This window comes from Rhinopithecus bieti, unplaced genomic scaffold (assembly GCF_001698545.2).
Source record: "Rhinopithecus bieti isolate Rb0 unplaced genomic scaffold, ASM169854v2 scaffold_21615, whole genome shotgun sequence".
Taxonomy (NCBI): domain Eukaryota; kingdom Metazoa; phylum Chordata; class Mammalia; order Primates; family Cercopithecidae; genus Rhinopithecus; species Rhinopithecus bieti.
Genome location: NW_016810105.1, coordinates 53,159 through 70,920, shown reverse-complemented (window position 1 = coordinate 70,920; position 17,762 = coordinate 53,159). Strand labels below are relative to the sequence as shown.

Below are 17,762 nucleotides of genomic sequence, written 5' to 3'. Positions count from 1 at the left end.
AAAAAAAAAAAAGAAAGACACACAAGGGTCTATTTCCTTAGCCTTTATGGCCTAATAATCCCACTTTTAGGATTATTCTTGAATCTAGGTATTGTGTATCCAAAAGGTAGCTATAATAATAAACAGAATATTAAAATATGTGTTTCATTAAGTAATTGCCATATATAAAAAACGTAAATTCTAAGAAAGTAAAACATAAAGCACTCTAAGTTTGTTGTTACATGAAAGAGGAGTAAAGGGGTTATGGGATTTAGAAGGTAGGAAGGCAGGAGATGCTGTTTTAAGAAAACAATCTGACCCAGTGCGGGGTCAGGATGTGAACTTGGATAGTGAGGAGACAAATGAACAAAAACTGGTCTTTAGTCCTTGAGTACAGCAAGGAAAATATGATATTATGTAGAAAAATAAGAGGATTATTAAAGAAAAGTTTCCCTACCACTTCTCAGTTTGGTCTAGATTAGAGTTAGGTCAATTAGAGTAATGCACTTACTCAGCTTACATTTGCTGAACACCAAGTATGTGCCACATATTGCACCAAGATAAATTAGACACAATCACTATTTTCAAGGAGCTCACAGACTAGCATGGGCCACATACATAACAAACCACTGGACAGTGGGATAAAGGTCATAACTGACTTAGAAATGTAGCCCTATAGGACCACCAAAGTGAGATTGCCTCAAAAAGTAAGTTCACTTAAATCACAGGGGTGATGACTACACTCAAATCCAGTCAAAAAATTGTATTAACTATTTCATTTTTCATAATTAAGGGCTTTCAAATTGGGTTTACTATACATATTATTTCTGATAATGAAAATATGTGTTTGTTGTAGAAAATTTTAGAACTGTGAAAGAATATAAAGAAGCAAAAACAAAAATCACTCATGATTCCTTCCTCCACCTGGAGATTACTACTCTTTATATTTTGTTGTGTTTTCTTCCATTCAAATACAAAATTGAGTTTATACCGTATATACAGTTTTATATCCTCATTTTCTCATTTGTATGATATTATGATCTTTTAATATAAATTTGTATTATTCAAGATCATTATTTAATGGCTACATATTCCAATCCATGGATGATTATTCAATCTTTCCCTTCTCCATAAGAGAATACCTGCCCTGCTGAACCTTCATCAGCATTCTTATTTTTAAAAATTTCCAGTAAAATAATGGCATTCTTCTGCTATGTTTGATTCCTAGCTTGGCTGAACACTTTTTGTTAAGTTTATTAACCATTTGCTTTTATTTTTTATAAATTTAGACGCTGCACAAATTTTTTATAACCATTCATGTCATTTGCTCATTTTTCTATAAGTGTGATTTTGTTCTCATTGATATATGAGAACTCTCTTTATATGGATGATATTAACTCTTTTCCCTGCCATGGAACCCCTTGTCTGCTCATTACCAGGCAGGGAACCCCCGGCTTAGGCCTACAACACAGAGCCTCCGTCCCGGGCTGATAGCACTGAGTGATTGCTGACCTGTATTTCCCTGGGTGGAGTCCCCGGGAGACAAGTAAAAGACCTTTGACCCCAACCACTGCTAAGGTCCTCTCTGCTGCCTCCAAGTTGAGGAGAAAACAAACACTGATATCACCATAGAGCTGTAATGGCCATCCCTGGAGTGCCAAGCCACAATTTACAGCCAGCACTCAAGTGGAAGAGGAGCCCACACTTTCAGGGCATTGAGAGGGAGCATAGCTGCAACTGTGAGGAAATAACAGAGGAGCAATGGGACTGCGCAAGAGCCTACCAACAGACTGCTGTGCCTAAGCGCCACATATTGGATCACAACCCAAAGCTTCAACAACAATACCTCACTAACATAACTCCCTGTGAAACCAAAGACAAGAAGTCAGCTATTTAGACCCTGCACAAAATCTCAGCCCTGTGAAAACATCCAAAAAAGAAGTCTATTGACTGTGTTCAACCTACACTGCAATTAAAGGAACACCCACACACGGAGATAAGAAAGAACCAATGCAAGAACACTGGCAACTCAAAAGGACAGAGTGGCTTATGTCCTCCAAATGATCACACTTGTTCTCCAACAAAGGTTCTTAACCAGGCTGTACTGGCTGAAATAACAGAAACAGAATTCAGAATATGGATAGAAATAAAGATCATTGAGATTTAGGAGAATGGCAAAACCCAATCTGAGAAAACTAATAATCACAATAAAATGATACAAGAACCGACACATGGAATAGCTAGTAAAAAAAGAACCTAACTGATCTGATAGAGCTGAAAAAACACACTAGAAGAATTTCACAATGCAATCACAAGTATTAAAAGAAGAATACATCAAGCCAAGGAAAGAATCTCAGAACCTGAAGACTGGCTCTTTGAAATAAGACAGTCAGACAAAAATAAAGAAAAAAAGAATTAAAAAGAATGAACAAAATCTCTGAGGAATATGGGATTATGTAAACAAGCTAAATCTATGAATTATTGGCAACTCTGAAAGGGACAGGGAGAAAGCAAAACCTTGGAAAAACATTTTAGGATATAGTCCATGAAAACTTCCCTAACCTTGCTAGAGAGGCCAACAGTCAAATTTAGAAAATACGGAGAACCATGCAAGGTTCTACACAATAAGATAATCCTCAAGACACATAATCAGCAGATTTTTCAAGGTTGAAATGAAACAAAGAATGTTAATGGCAGCTAGAGAGAAAGGGCAGGTCACTTACAAAGGAAAACCCATCAGGCTAACAGTGGACTTTTCAGCAGAAACCCTCAAGCCAGGAGAGATTAGAGGCCTGTATTCAATACTATTAAAGAAAAAAATCATCAAACAAGGATTTCATATCCAGTCAAACTAAACTTCTGAAGCAAAGGGTAAATAAGATTATTTTCAGATAAGCAAATGATAAGGGAGTTTGTTACCATCAGACCTGCCTTACAAGAGATCTTGAAAGGCACACTAAACATGGAAAGTAAAGATCATTACCAGTCAATAGAAAAACACACTTAAGTGCACAGATCAGTTACATTATAAAGCAGCCACACAAACAAGCCAGCACAATAACCAGTTAACAAAATAATAACAGAATCAAATGCACACACTTCAATACCAACCTTGAATGTAAATGGGCTAAATGCCCTGGTTAAAAGGCACAGAATGGCAAGCTGGATGAAGAACCTAGACTCCCCCCAAAAAATGCTGTCTTCAAGAGACCCATCTCACATACAATGACACCCGTAGGCTAAAAATCACAGACTTTAAGAAAGATANCAAGACCCATCAGTGTGCTGTATTCAGGAGACCCATCTCATGTGCAAAGATACACACAGGCTCAAAATAAAGGGATAGAGGAATATTTACCAAGCAAACAGAAAGCAAAAAAAAGTCAAGGGTTGCAATCCTAGTCTCTGATAAAACAGACTTTAAACGAACAAAGGCAAAAAAAAGACAAAGAAGGGCATTACCTAATAGTAAATATTTCAATTTAACAGGAAGACTTAACTATCCTAAATATATATGCACCCATCACAGGAGTACCAAGATTCATAAAGCAATTTCTTAGAGACCTACAAAGAGATGTAGACTTCCATGCAATAACAGTAGGAGACATCAACACTCCACTGAAAGTATTAGACAGCTCATCAAGGCAGAAACTTAACAAAGATACTCAGGTCCTGAACTCAAGATTTGACCAAATAGATCAGATAGACCTCTACGGAACTTCTCCTCCCCAAAACAACATACTATACATTCTTCTCATCATCACATAGCACATGCTCTAAAATTCACCAAACAATCAGATATAAAACAATGCTCAGGAAATGCAAAAGAACTGAAATCATACCAAACACCTTCTTGGACCAAAGCGCAATAAAAATAGAAGTCAAATTTTAAAAAATCCCTCAAAATCATGCATTTACGTGGAAATTAAACAACATGCTCTTGAGTGACTTTTGGGTAAATAATGACATTAAGGCAGAAATCAAGAAGTTATTTGAAACAAGTGAGAACAAAGACACAACATGCCAGAATCTCTGGTACGCAGCTAAGGCAGTGTTAAGAGGAAAATTTATAGCATTAAACACCCACAACCAGAAGTTAGAAAGATCTCAAATTAACAACCTAACATCACAACAGTAAGAATTAGAAAATGAAGAGCAAACGAAACCCCAAAGCTAGCAGAAGACAAGAAATAACCAAAATCATTGCTGAACTAAAGGAAATTGAGACACAAAAAAACATTCAAAAGATCAACAAATCCAGGAGTTCGTTTTCTCAAAAAATTAATAAGGCACATGTGCTACTGGTTAGACTGATAAAGAAGAAGAGAGAGAAGATCCAAATAAACACACTTAGAAATGACAAAGGGGATGTTATCACTGATCTCACAGAAATAAAAATAACCATTAGAAACTGCTACAAACACCTCTATGCATATAAACTGAAAAACCTAGTAGAGATGAATGAATTCCTGGACACATTTTTCCTCCCAAGACGGAAGCAGGAAGAAATTGAATCTCTGAGCAGACCAATAATGAGCTCCAAAATTGAATCAGTAATAAATAACCTAACAACAACAACAAAAAGCCCAAGACCAGATGGATTCACAGCCAAATTCTACCAGATGTGCAAAGAAGAGTTGGTACCATTCATATTGAAAGTACTACAAAAAAAATGAAGAGGTGGGATTCCTCCCCAAATCATTCTATGAGGCCAGCATCACCTTGATACCAAAACCTGACAGAGACACAACAAAAAAAGAGAAAGCTTCAGGCCAATATCCCTGATGAGCATTGATGCAAAAGTCCTCCACCAAATGCTTGCAAACTTAATCCAGCAGCACATCAAAAAGCCAATCCACCACCATCAGATAGGTTTCACTTCTGGGATGCAACACTGGTTCAGCATTCACAAATCAATAAATGCAATGCATCACATAAACAGAACTATAGACAAAACCACATGATTACCTCAATAAATGCAGAAAGGCTTTTGATAAAATTTAACATTGCTTCACGTTAAAAAGTCTCAATAAACTAGGTATTGAAGGAACATACTTTAAAATAATAAGAGCCATATATGACAAACCTACAACCAACACCATGGTGAAAGGGAAAAAGCTGGAAGCATTCCCCTTGAAACCCTGCACAAGACAAGGATGCCCCCTCTCCCCACTCCTATTCAACATAGTGTTGGGAGTACTGGTCAGAGCAAACAGGTAAGAGAAAGAAATGAAGAACATTAAAATAGAAAGAGAGGAAGTCAAACTATCCCTGTTTGCAGTTGACATGATTCTATATCTAGAAACCCCCATAGTCTTAGCCAAAAACTACCTTAAGCTGATCAACAACTTCAGCCAAATTTCAGGATACCAAATCAATGTGCAAAATCACTAACATTCTTATACACGGACAACAATTATGCCGAGAGCAAAATCAGAAATGCAGTCCCTTTCACAATTGCCACACACACACACATGCACACACACACACACACACACACACACGAAATACCTAGGAATACAGCTAACTAGTGAGGTGAAAGATCTCTACAATGAGAGTTACAAAACACTGCTCAAAGAAATCAGAGATGACACAAACATGGAGAAACATTCCATGCTCATGGATAGGAAGAATCAATATTGTTAAAATGATCATGCTGTCCAAAGTAACTTATAGATTCAATGCTATTCCTAATAAACTACCAAGGACATTCTTCACAGAACTAGAAATAAAACTATTTTAAAATTCATATGGAATGAGAAAAAGAGCCCTAATAGCCAAGACAATCCTAAGCAAAAAGAACAAAGCTGGAGACATCACGCTACCCAACTTCAAACTACTGCAGGGCTACAGTAACCAAAACAGCATGGTACTGGTACAAGAACAGACACATAGACCAATGGAACAGAATAGAGAGTGCAGAAATGAAGCCGCACACCTTACAACTATCAGATTTTTGACCAAGCTGTCAAAAACAAGCAATGGACTCCCTATTCAATAAATTGAGCTGGGATAACTGGCTAGCCATATGCAGAAGATTGAAACTGGACCCCTTCCTTGCACCATATACAAAAATCAACTCAAGATTGATTGATTACAGTCTTAAATGTAAAACCCCAGACTCTAAAAACCCTGGAAGACAACCTAAGCAATACCATTCTGGACATAGAAACAAAATGTCAAAAGCAATCCCAATAAAAGTAAAATTGACAAACAGAATCTAATTTAACTAAAGAGCTTCTGCACATTAAAGGAAACTATCAATAGAGTGAAAGGACAACCTATAGAATGGGATAAAATATTTGTCAACTACACATTTGACAAGTCTAATATCCAGCATCTATAAGGAACTTGAACAAATTTACAAGAGAAAACAAACAACCCGATTAAAAGTGGGCAAAGGACATGAACAGACACTTCTCAAAAGAAGCCATACATGTAACCAACAAGCATATGAAAAGAAGCTCAATATTATTGATCATTAGAGAAATGCAAGTCAAAACCACAATGAGATTCCATCTCATAACAGTCAGAATGACTATTATTAAAAAGTCAGAAGAAAATAAAACCTAACAGATGCTGGTGAGACTGTGGAGAAAAAGGGAAAGCTTATACATTGTTGGTGGGAATGTAAATTAGTGTGGCAATTCCTCAAAGGACCAAAAATAGAACTACCCTTTTACCAGAAATCCCCTTACTGGGTATACAACTCAGCAATCCCATTACTGGGTATATATCCTAAGGAATATAAATCATTCTACCATAAAGACACATGTACATGAATGTTCATTGCAGCATTGTTCACAAAGGCAAAGATATGAAATCACTATGCCCATTAATGAGAGATTGGATAAAGAAAATGTGATATATATATATATATATATATATATATATATATATGCACCATGGAATAGTAGGCAGCCATAAAATAGAATGAGATCATGTCTTTTGTGGGAACATGGATGGAGCTGTAGGCCATTAAACAGCAAACTTACACAGGAACAGAAAACCAAATACCGCATGTTCTCACTTGTAAGTGGGAGCTAAATAACGAGAAATCCTGGACACAAAAAGGGGAACAATATACATTGGCCCACACTTGAGGATGGAGGGTGGGAGGAGGGAGAGGATTAGTAAAAATAACTACTGGGTACTAGGCTTAGTCCCTGGGTGATGAAATAATCTGTACAACAAACCCCTGTGTCATGAATTTACCTATATAACAAACCTGAATATGTCCTCCTGAACCTATAATAAAAGTTACAAAATAAATAAATCTACATGAACCCCCTAAAAAAACTCTTTTCCCATCAACATTTTACAATGATATCTATGGTCCTCTCTTTCCAGCACACTAAAGATTTATATGTTTAACTACACACACATACACATTTTTCTCTTTGTGTCTCTTTTCATTTTTTTTAAGATAAGATGTCTTTTCCAAACCAGAGGTTTAATTCATCACTATTGAGGTATTATTTTCTTGTAATCATTTATAATGAAACAAATATTTTAAAATGCTTGTCAAATATAGTTTGGAATGTGGATGAAATACCATGAAATGAGTATAATACAAGTACCCAGTAAAATGCTGGGCACAGAACACATGCTTTTATACATGTTTCTGAAATTAAAATTAACTCAATCATACATCATCATTCATGCAAATAACTAAAAGTATCACACTGGAAATTGTTCCCTATTGTTATTGATAGCTCCAAGGTAATTAAATAACTATGATTATATCCAGCTTTTATCTTTTCTGTACAGGAACTTCATTCTCCAACAGTGAAAGTTACTACATATCCACAGACTACTATTAGGAAATATGTAGTACAAAATCCTGAACAGGTAAGACACAAACTTTTCCCAACATATAATTCTTTAGAAGTTAATTGCTTAAACAAAAAGGCTTAGTCAGTTACCAGATCCTTAAGATCAGATTGTTGGACTTTCTTACAGTTACAAAATAAATTGCTGATTATCAGTATCGATAAATGTCATCTTTAATGCCAGACAACCAGGCGTCTATATATTCTGACTCAGAGATGCAATACTTCCAAGCAGGTTGGAAATTCTTGAGTTGTAAACATTTTCCTCTTCTATAGTCCCACCCTTATGCTACAAAAGACTTTTATGCACTTTGAATGAAAGAAAAAAGGGACAAAGTTCTTTTACAGGCTTCACATAAAAGCTCTGTCAATTGCTACACCGGGAGTTGGAGTTTTCAGTCTATTTACCTTTGCCATGGAGATATGGACTAGGAAGATGAAAATTAAAGGTCAAAAGTTAAATAGTGCCCCATGCCTTTATTGCCCGTGGTGTGTAAACTTTTGTGCCCAGCAATGAGTCTTTTAGAAAATTACATTATTATTGTTTACTGAGATATAAATCCTTACATTTCACAAACTGAGATTCCACTATAATAAGCCATCCTCAACACATGCATTTACATTCATGCACACATACCCCTTTTTTAGCTGCAACAGGAGGCTCTAGGAGGTTGTAAGGACATCGGATTCACAATTGGCAACAGTATGATCCAGAGAGGACTACAACAATTCTTTGGTTTGCTCTTTATTTTTCTGCCATGGTATGAAGCCATCCTGCCCTTCCCTTATAAGACAAAATAAACTATTTACTTCAGCTGTAGAAAGGAAAGGGTTAGATAAGGGTCCTGCTTCCTACTATTCTAAGTGAGTGGGGAAGATGTACTAAGCTTCTACTAATATCTAAACCCTTTCTTCTTCATTTACTTATTTATTAAAAGTAATCTTCTCATGGCTCTTTAGCTAGGCAGGCTGCTAGTTGTGCATGTGTGTCGGTATGAACCTACGAGGCTCTGAGTCGAGGAGTGATTGTTTTGGACATTTGCTTGAGTTTTCATACATCCATGTAAATATTGAAAGGGCATGTTATTACAGCTAAATCAGTTGCCTGTTCCTCCTTTTGCAGAATCAAATATTTATGCAATAAATCTGAAAATGATGGAGGTAGGGAGGGAGAGGTAGGGAGGGGAGATGGAAAGGGCCTGGGAGAGGATAGTGTATCTTTTCTGTTACTTGGCCAGTCACTTTACACATTCCTCTTCTTCCTTTCCCTCTCTCTTTTCTTTCTTTTACACATAGTCTGGGGATATGCATACTTGGATGCATATTGCACTTGATACTCCTGGCTTTCAGAGTTAGTTCTAGATACCCATTATTTTCATAGTGTGAGAATTGCTGTGCTTGCCTAGGATATATCCAGAGAGATTTAAAATGTCCAATCATTTGGATTCCCATCCACTTTGCCAGCAACTCTTACATGACTTTGGACGAATCCTTATTCTTTAGTTAATAGGGAAAAAAAAGAATTAATAACTATTAGGTATATACTCCGTGCTGGGCAATTTCAATATTATATCCTGGTTAATCCTAAAAAGGTGAAAAAAAAAAAAATGGAAGCAGAGAGAAATTCAGTCATTACTCAATAAATATTTATTGATTGCCTATTGCATTCTAGAAATTGCCCTAAGAACTGGAGGATAAAGCAGTAAACAAAACAAGGTCCCAACCTTCTTCAACTTAAGTTCCTAGCTAGTGCAAAACCATTCAATTACAATGGAGCAAAATTGGAACTGAAATTGAACAATAGAGAGATGGGAGTGAGACATTTGCAAATGAAGGACAATTGATGATGGAGGTGAATTAGGATCTAATACTCACTTATGCACGCCCTTACCCACATGTAGTTACAAGAACAGAGAAATTAGAAGTATATATGCAAATACCTAACATATTGGAAAAACTGAGCCTACCCCGTAAGACCTGATCAACATGTAGTTGAACACAGTCATATCGATTTTTCTCTCAGGACAAAGTCCCAGCAGACAGTTGAAGAAAATGGTCATTTTAAATCATTTAACTCTTTCCATTATTGAGGAATGAAGCAAATTTCAAGTTTCACGATGCTTTGTAAATGAAAAGTAATCTAACTTGTTTTACAGAATAGCTTAAAAAACCTGTTTAGCTATATCCCCCATTTTATTTATCTAAGTAGATTCTTTTTTTGTTTGCTCTTTTAAATTCCCTCATGAGAAGATTCTAGTTTAATTACAATATTTATAATATTTATAATAAGCTGAGCCTTCTAAACAGCAATTTCATCCTCTTTCACCTCCCAGCTTGTCTAATCTTTCTTTTTCCTGTAATTAAAATAATCTCAATCCACATGTTCCATTATGATTTTTTCTATCTCTGTTGAGTCTTCTTATTTTTTGTTGTTCCTGATCTCCATTTGTCATCATTTAATCTAAGGATTTATGCATTCTGGTTAACATCTGATCCAGAAATGAAGGAAATACATTTGTTCCATTAGTGGATATAGTCCAATTAATACTAATCAATTTCATTAATTTTCCAGTGGTGAAGCTCCTGCTATGGGGAAGACACTATACAGTCTCTCAACAGAAAGGGAAATAAGACATGTTTCCCAAATTAAAGGAGCATACAGCTCTTATCAGGGAAAGAAATAAGACAGGTCCACAAATAGCTATGTAGAGTACATGATGAGATGTAGGATAGATACCATGAAAGGACTACAGATAAATTATTATTGGAGTTCAGATGTCGGAGATAATACATTTGTTTGGGGGAAATCAGGGAAGGATTTATTATGGTATTTAAGGTATTAGTATGATTAATCTTGTTAGTATCGTTTTACTACTAAGGAAATGAAAGTTTGAATAAGTATAACTTGCTCAGGTCTTCTGATGCTAATTCATCACTCTGTATCTTTTCTGACAGCTATTTTAGATGGTAGCTTTAACAAGATTCGATGACTTATTGGATACGGAGAAAAGTCAATATGACCCTAAGCTTTTTAGCTTGAGACACTGAGAGTAAGGTGACTCACTTAAAGTGATTGAAATGTGAGTGGGAGGAGAAGTAGATTTAGAAAAGGGTGAAATTTTGAGTTTTATTTGAACCAGTAGCATTTTAGGTGCATAGAAACAGAAAGACACCTAACAGGCAGTTAAAAAACAACTCAAAGGTCACATTTGACAGAGATGTGGGAATCATTCCTCTTAAAGGTATCATTGAAGCTATGGGAATGAGTGAGATCACTAAGAGGTAATGGAGAAGATTGGGTCAGAACTTTGAGAAATGTCTACTTTAAGTGAACAGAAGGAAGGAGCCACTTTCACAGACAGAGGGGTTATCAGCGAGAGATGTGAACACACCATAACTGAAGCAAATGCAAATATGGGGTGCTCAACCATCTCAAATGACCAAAAGGCCTAAGAAGATGAGGTTTGAGAAATAGAGTTTGACCATTAACAGTAATAAGAAAGGCTAAAGATGCAACAGAGAAAGTAGACAAATGGGATAATATTCTGGAAGACGTAAGAAGGAATGGGATTCCAGGTACAGATGGAGAAATGACTTCAGGAAAAAAGAGAAAGAGAGAGAGAATGCATCTTTTCCTTAAGTGGATGGAAGGAGCAGAAAAGAGATTTTGAGAAGTGCAGGAAAATAGAGAGATCTAATTAGATAGATTATCTTGGTTTTCACTGTAAATAGGAGGAGAAAGACGGAGTATAAGCACGGGAGTTGAGGAAAATGAAAATATTATCAATGTTATAAAGAATTAATGAATACAAATATAACAACAAAGGTTGGAGGGTCTACTTGAAGTTGGATATCTTCAAATTGTAATGAGCCAAATCAGCAAATCTTTTTTTAAAAAAAATTTCCACCAAGGTTTTGGGGCCTGGGAACGGTAAAGTAGATGTTGGGGATTATATATTTTGTTAGATGTGAGAATTACTGCCAGAGATTCTAGCTGTTACAATTAAAATGATAAGATCTGCCACTTTGAAAACACCTATTAATTTTTAGGGCGGATCTGGCACCAATTCAAATGGACAGGTTGAGAAAAAGAAGGTGCCAAAATAGTAGAGTTGTCTAGCAGTTCATTTGTTGAGAAATCTAAAACTTCTGATTAAATTTATTTTGTTGACTTATTTTCACAGAATTGTTTATTTATATGAATTTTTGATTTACTTTCTCACAGATTTGGGGAAAATAATAGTCCCCTAAATTTGGAGGTTTTTTTTTCAGTAAGTCATTCAAGTAATATGACCAAAATATTCGAGACAGAATAACATTGTTTGTGCCTAGGCCATCTTTTGTCTTGTAAAAAAAATGATTGTTCATCATTTATAGTGAACTTCATTTCACGGAAAAAAAAATTCATGCTTTTGCTAAATTTGTTTTCCCTCTCTTAGAGGATGGTTACATTCCTAAGATGAAGTTTCATATCATTCCTTCTCACTCAGTCATCTATTCACTCACTATGTGGTACTCAAGACAGTCAAAGTCCCTGCCCTCAGTAAGCCAACTTGTGTATGTTTTTATAGAAAAGTCATAAGGGAATTATCAATATTATTTAAAACACAGTATGGATTTTAAATATTATATTACAATATTATTTAAAACAAATGTAATTTGTACATTAAAATTATAGATTAAGCGTACTTTAAGACACATGATGTTACTTAATATTCTGCATTACCCTCCCTATGCTAAGAAAACTGAGCCTCTGATTAGGTTAATGGCCTACCTGATTTTCTGCAGCACATAGGAGAAGGAAGAACTGAGATATAGGTTTTATGACTCAATTATTTCTCTCCCATTATACTTTCTTCCACTGATTTTAGTAGTCAAACCCAATGGATTTGTAGTAATCCAAATCCAATCCACTTTATAATTCTCATCTGTTGGCCACTTTGAAACATTTTTACCTTTGACTTCCAGCTGCTTCTTGAAAATTACTCTTCCCTTAAATTACAATATTTTCTCTTCTAAGACCTCTTGAGACATGTCTAGTTCTATATTTGCTCTTCATTTGACTATTCAGCAATTGCCTGGCTTAATCCAGCACTAGTGAGCAGGTGATCTTGATATGTATAATAGATCTGTAGCTTTCCACTCCCCACTTAGTTCCAGACCTGCGTTTTCACCTATGTGTTAAACATCTATATCTGAGTGACTATCCAGACATTTTTTTGTAAAAGAGTCTCTTTGGGAGCTATTTGCAATCATTTGCCACATGTTAAAGGGATTACTATGCACTATGTAGTTTGCTAAGTGTTCTGGGGAATAAAAACATAATCAGACCTAGATTCTTATTAGGAGCACATAAAATGCCTCAACATTTTCATTTTTGGTACCATGTAGTAGACTCCTCAGGTTCAAGATCTCAGAGTCATCTTTGAACAGTACCATCTTTGATTATTAGGATAATCTTACCAGTCTCCTCATCTGTACTCTTCCTCTAATTAATCTCCCTGAAGTAAACTTCACCTCATACCCCTGTTTAAAAGCACATAAAGACTTCTCACCGCTTGAAGAACCAAGCCCTATCTGCTAAGTGTGTCCTAAACATATAACTTACACTTTTCCAAACTTGGTGACTTTAATTGTTTTGTTTCCTTCACTTGGAATACCATTTTCTTCCGTTTTCTCATATTCAAAGACCACTTTAATCTTCTTCCAAATGCCACCTAATCCAGGTATCCTACTAGAGCACCATCAGATGGAACTCAGTTTTTTTCCTCTGAACTCCATCCCGTAAGTTCTTTCTCTGTACATGTAAGGGCATTTGTCTCTTTCTACCTTGCATATATGTTTGTGTTCATATATTATCTAGATCAGGGATTGGCATAATTTTTCTGTAAAGAAACAGATAACAAATATTTTAGGTTTTGCTGGCCACATAGGGCCTTGGCCTTTGTTTTTTATTTATAGTCCTTTAAAATCTAACTTCCATTCTTAGCTTGAGGACAGAATCAAAATAGGCTATCTACCATAGTTTGATGAGTACTGATCAATAATAAATGCTCCTGGTAATAAAAAGTCAGACTTATATTTTTATGCCTCAAAGCATGTAGCAAAGTACACTGTGCATAGCAAGCACTTAAGCATGTGTTTCATGATTGCACATAACTACCATAGGGGCTCTTTTACAAAAAAAAATAAACACACACAAAATAGCTTCTAGGAAAATCTTTCTAAATATATCCAGCTTTAGATTTAATACATCATCACCTAGTCAGATTTGGTCACTTATATATTTGTTTTACCAAAGTCCCCAAGGAACAGTTGGTTAAAACACCTTTTGCTCAAACCTAAATACAGTAAGTATGTAACTTTTGATTCAACAGCATCTTGCCTTTTAAACAATCAGTGTTTTGGTCCAGCTGCTCTATGAGTATTTGCAATAGCAGACTACAAAAATCCTAGTACGTTTTGTTGATTTTGAAATGTTTGTAAATACATTAACCAGTAACAGGCTTGCCTATGTGGTCTTCTATAGTATTCCCCTATATCACAAAATAAATGAATGCAAATTATGTTTCATAGAAAAACAACAAACAAAACAACCCCAGATCTCCCTACACAAGTAGACTTCAAATGAAAACTAAAGAAAGGGAAAAGAATATGGTGCATATGACATTTATTTTAGACTCCTGGTCTGATTCTTATTAGCTCTTCCCCAATTTCTTTCAGATTTTGGACATGTCACCAGCCTATATTTCATTGGCTGACATCTTCTAGGCACTCAGCTAATCTTACAGCAATTTAGTTGAATATATGGAGATAAAGTGGCTCTTAAAGCCTCTACTCTGCTCTTAATATTCAAAACATATGTTGTTCTGAGAGTCTTAGCCTTGATTATAATCACAATTAAGAATTGTACATTTCAAGGGCACCCAACTGAGTTGCAGAAAAAAATCTTTAATATATTTCTACCTACTTTGTGGCCTAGTCATGCTGAAATATGTTTATTTTGCATTTCTCCAACAATTTTTGCATAGAAAGAAATCTTCCAGTGAACCCAATTTAAATGAGATTGACCTCATGCTTGCATACCTCAAAGGAAACTCATTATATCTTGCCTTAGGAACAGAGAGAAAATTATCTTTTCCACTCTCCACCAATCTCCACAAAAGATGTTATTAGGTCTAGTAAAATGTAATAGGAGAAATCCAGATTGTTCTTTTTGATAAAGGGAACTACCTTTATTATTATTTCCTTGCATCTACCAACATTATTGGGATGTCATTCCACTCTCTTCCTAAGGACGGCCACTACCTCGGAGCCTATTAGACACTGGATATTTGCCTAATTTAACGTTACTCTGAAAAGACAACTTTCAAAACAAAACATGTAATTTACTATCATTTTAGGAACCACTGTCTCAATTCCTAAGGGGAAGCCATTTCTTCCCAGGAAACAACGTTATTTATGAAAAAACAATAAGAAAAGTGGAGAAGCTAAATACTGATCAGGTAAGTAATGTTTGTTTTAAAACTTGTTTTTAAGTGTATAATTTTGAATTGTGAGTATTTTAATAGAGCTCAAGTGACATTCAACTGTGAAGTGCAAGGCAAGACCACCATGACTTATAATATGCTATGATATCTAGAACCCTTCATACTATCCTTAATACTTTCATATCCATTTTTCATATGAAGTATTATTGTCCTCTTTTTACTGAAAGAAAATTGAAACCAGGATATGTGAAGTCACATAGAAAATTAATGGCAGAATCTGAACTTAATATAGATATCCCAATGCCTTGTATGTTTTCCTTTAAACTGGTCCAACAAAAATCATAATTTAAAACATAATTTTGTTCTAATTCTTTTAATATAGAATGAATTTTAAATAAACAATACATAGGAACAGATATGTGAAATACCATATACTGTAAAAGATCTAGAAAACTAAAGCTTCTAGTACATTTGAAAAATTCTGTTACACTCAAATCGACAGACCAAGTATAAAACTGCAGCAAGGCTGCAGTAATTCCATGGCATCTAGAGCCACAAGTCCTTCATGCAGAGTTGTTACTATAACGAACTGAGGTTTCATATTGCTCTTCTCAGTTCATACAAGCATGTCCAGTCCAATGTCCAGGACTTGTCTGTTGGACATTCTTGAACTAGGGCAGTGTATTAGTTTCTCAGGGCTGCTGCAACAAAGTACCACAAACTGTGTGGTTTAAAACAACAGAAATTTATTGTCTCACATTTCTGGAGGCCAGAAGTCTGAACTTACTGTGTTGGCAGGGCTATGTTCTCTCTGAAGCTGCCAGAGAAGGAACTCTTCCATTCCTGTCTCCTTGCTTTTGGTAGCCTCAGACATTCCTTGGCTTGTAGATGCATCACTGCAGTACTTTGTCTTCCTATGGAAACTTTCCTGTGTGTCTTCACATCATCTTCCGTCTCTGCATGTTTGTTTCTGTGTCCAAATTTGCATTTTTATAAGGACACCAGTAATATTGTATTAGGGCCATCCTAATGACTTGATTATCTCTATAAAGACTCTGTCTCTAAATAGAGTCACATTCTGAGTTACTGGAGTTAGGACTTCAGCATATCTTGGCTGTGGGAGGGTACAGTTCGACCCATAATAGGCAGTTAAAATACTATAAAATCAGTTTTGATAACAATATCATTTTTATATGCAAATCAAACTGACTAAAAAATTGTATCTTTTCCTTTTGAACTTTTGGCATAAGAACTCATTTTATTTTATGAGCACTTGTGGACATACCAGATTCATAGGAACTAATACATTATTACTTATTTGTGTTCAGTTAAAATGAAGCAAACTTTCAGAATCATAAACATGCAAATCTTTAACATTTTGGTTTGCTTGGAAAGCTAGATACAGTCTGAAGGGTTTGCCATGATCTGTATTGAACACATATCTTACAGAGGAGCAGCAGAATATTTCTGGACATTATGATACCAAGTAGAAAAAATTTCATGAAATGTACCTATTCTTCAAGGAGCGTTTTCCTTTATAACAAATCAAATTATAACATCTGTCCTTTATCCACCTGGGCTACAGAAAATAAGTTTGACACGTTTTAAATAGTAAGGAATGTTAGAGGCAAATCATTTCATGCTGCTTCTAGCTTCTCATTTTCAAGAGAACAAATAGTATTTCTAATTATTGGACTCTAGAGTAAAAGATTGAGTATCTTGTACATTGTTGCTGTGCAGCTGGAACAACTAAAGACTAGCTCCTTTAAGAGAATACTGCAGCTATTTACTGTTAACTTGAGTATTTACTTGTTTATGCCCACTTTTTCTTATTAATTACTTACACAGTTTGGGAGTTTGGGAACCGCCATGAAAGCTACCCAATGTAAAAGGAACCATGCAGATAGAGCAAACTTCAATTGCTTTGTCCTAGTAGTTTCCTCAGTGATGGAGATAAACTAGGACAATCTGAGTAAAGCCGAAGTCTGGATGAACCTATTTACCATCACATGTGACCAAATCAAATAGGACTAGCTCTTAGGAGATGAGAACTGTTCAAGAAAAAAGAGATCTTTGTAGTGGAAGGGTGGTAAAGTGGTGCCAGGTGCAAGATAACTATCCAATTCATATGATTTGTACTCATCATAATTCTTTTTACTCTATCAAAAAGGAAAAACAATATGACAAATCAGAAATGTTTGATCTTTTTGTACTTTAAAAATTCAGCTTATTATGTATTTTAAAAATATGATGAATATATGAACATTTTGCTTTAGAAAAAGAACTTTAGTAGTCAGGTGTAAGAATTAAAAACTGAAAACCTGCTAAGACCTCAGTGGTACCAGTAAATGGTTCATAGGCCAAATGGGCTCAGGTAAACTGCAGGGCACCACAGATGACGGGAATGTCAGTGTTTTATTCAAGAGACAACTGATACACTAACAAAGGAGTTTTTTTTTTT

At 35.5% G+C, this 17,762-nt stretch overlaps 1 protein-coding gene across 1 annotated transcript in view; it reads left to right on the top strand.

Moving 5' to 3' along the window:
- The window catches only part of POF1B (POF1B actin binding protein), a gene marked incomplete at its 3' end in the record, with an annotated part of 69,189 nt that overhangs the window by 3,984 nt on the left and 47,443 nt on the right, over positions 1-17,762 (top strand). The window contains exons 3-4 of the mRNA XM_017891358.1: positions 7,750-7,830; positions 15,215-15,316. Of these exons, the coding sequence (XP_017746847.1) occupies positions 7,750-7,830; positions 15,215-15,316 (183 nt within the window). The remainder of the gene's footprint in view (positions 1-7,749; positions 7,831-15,214; positions 15,317-17,762) is intronic.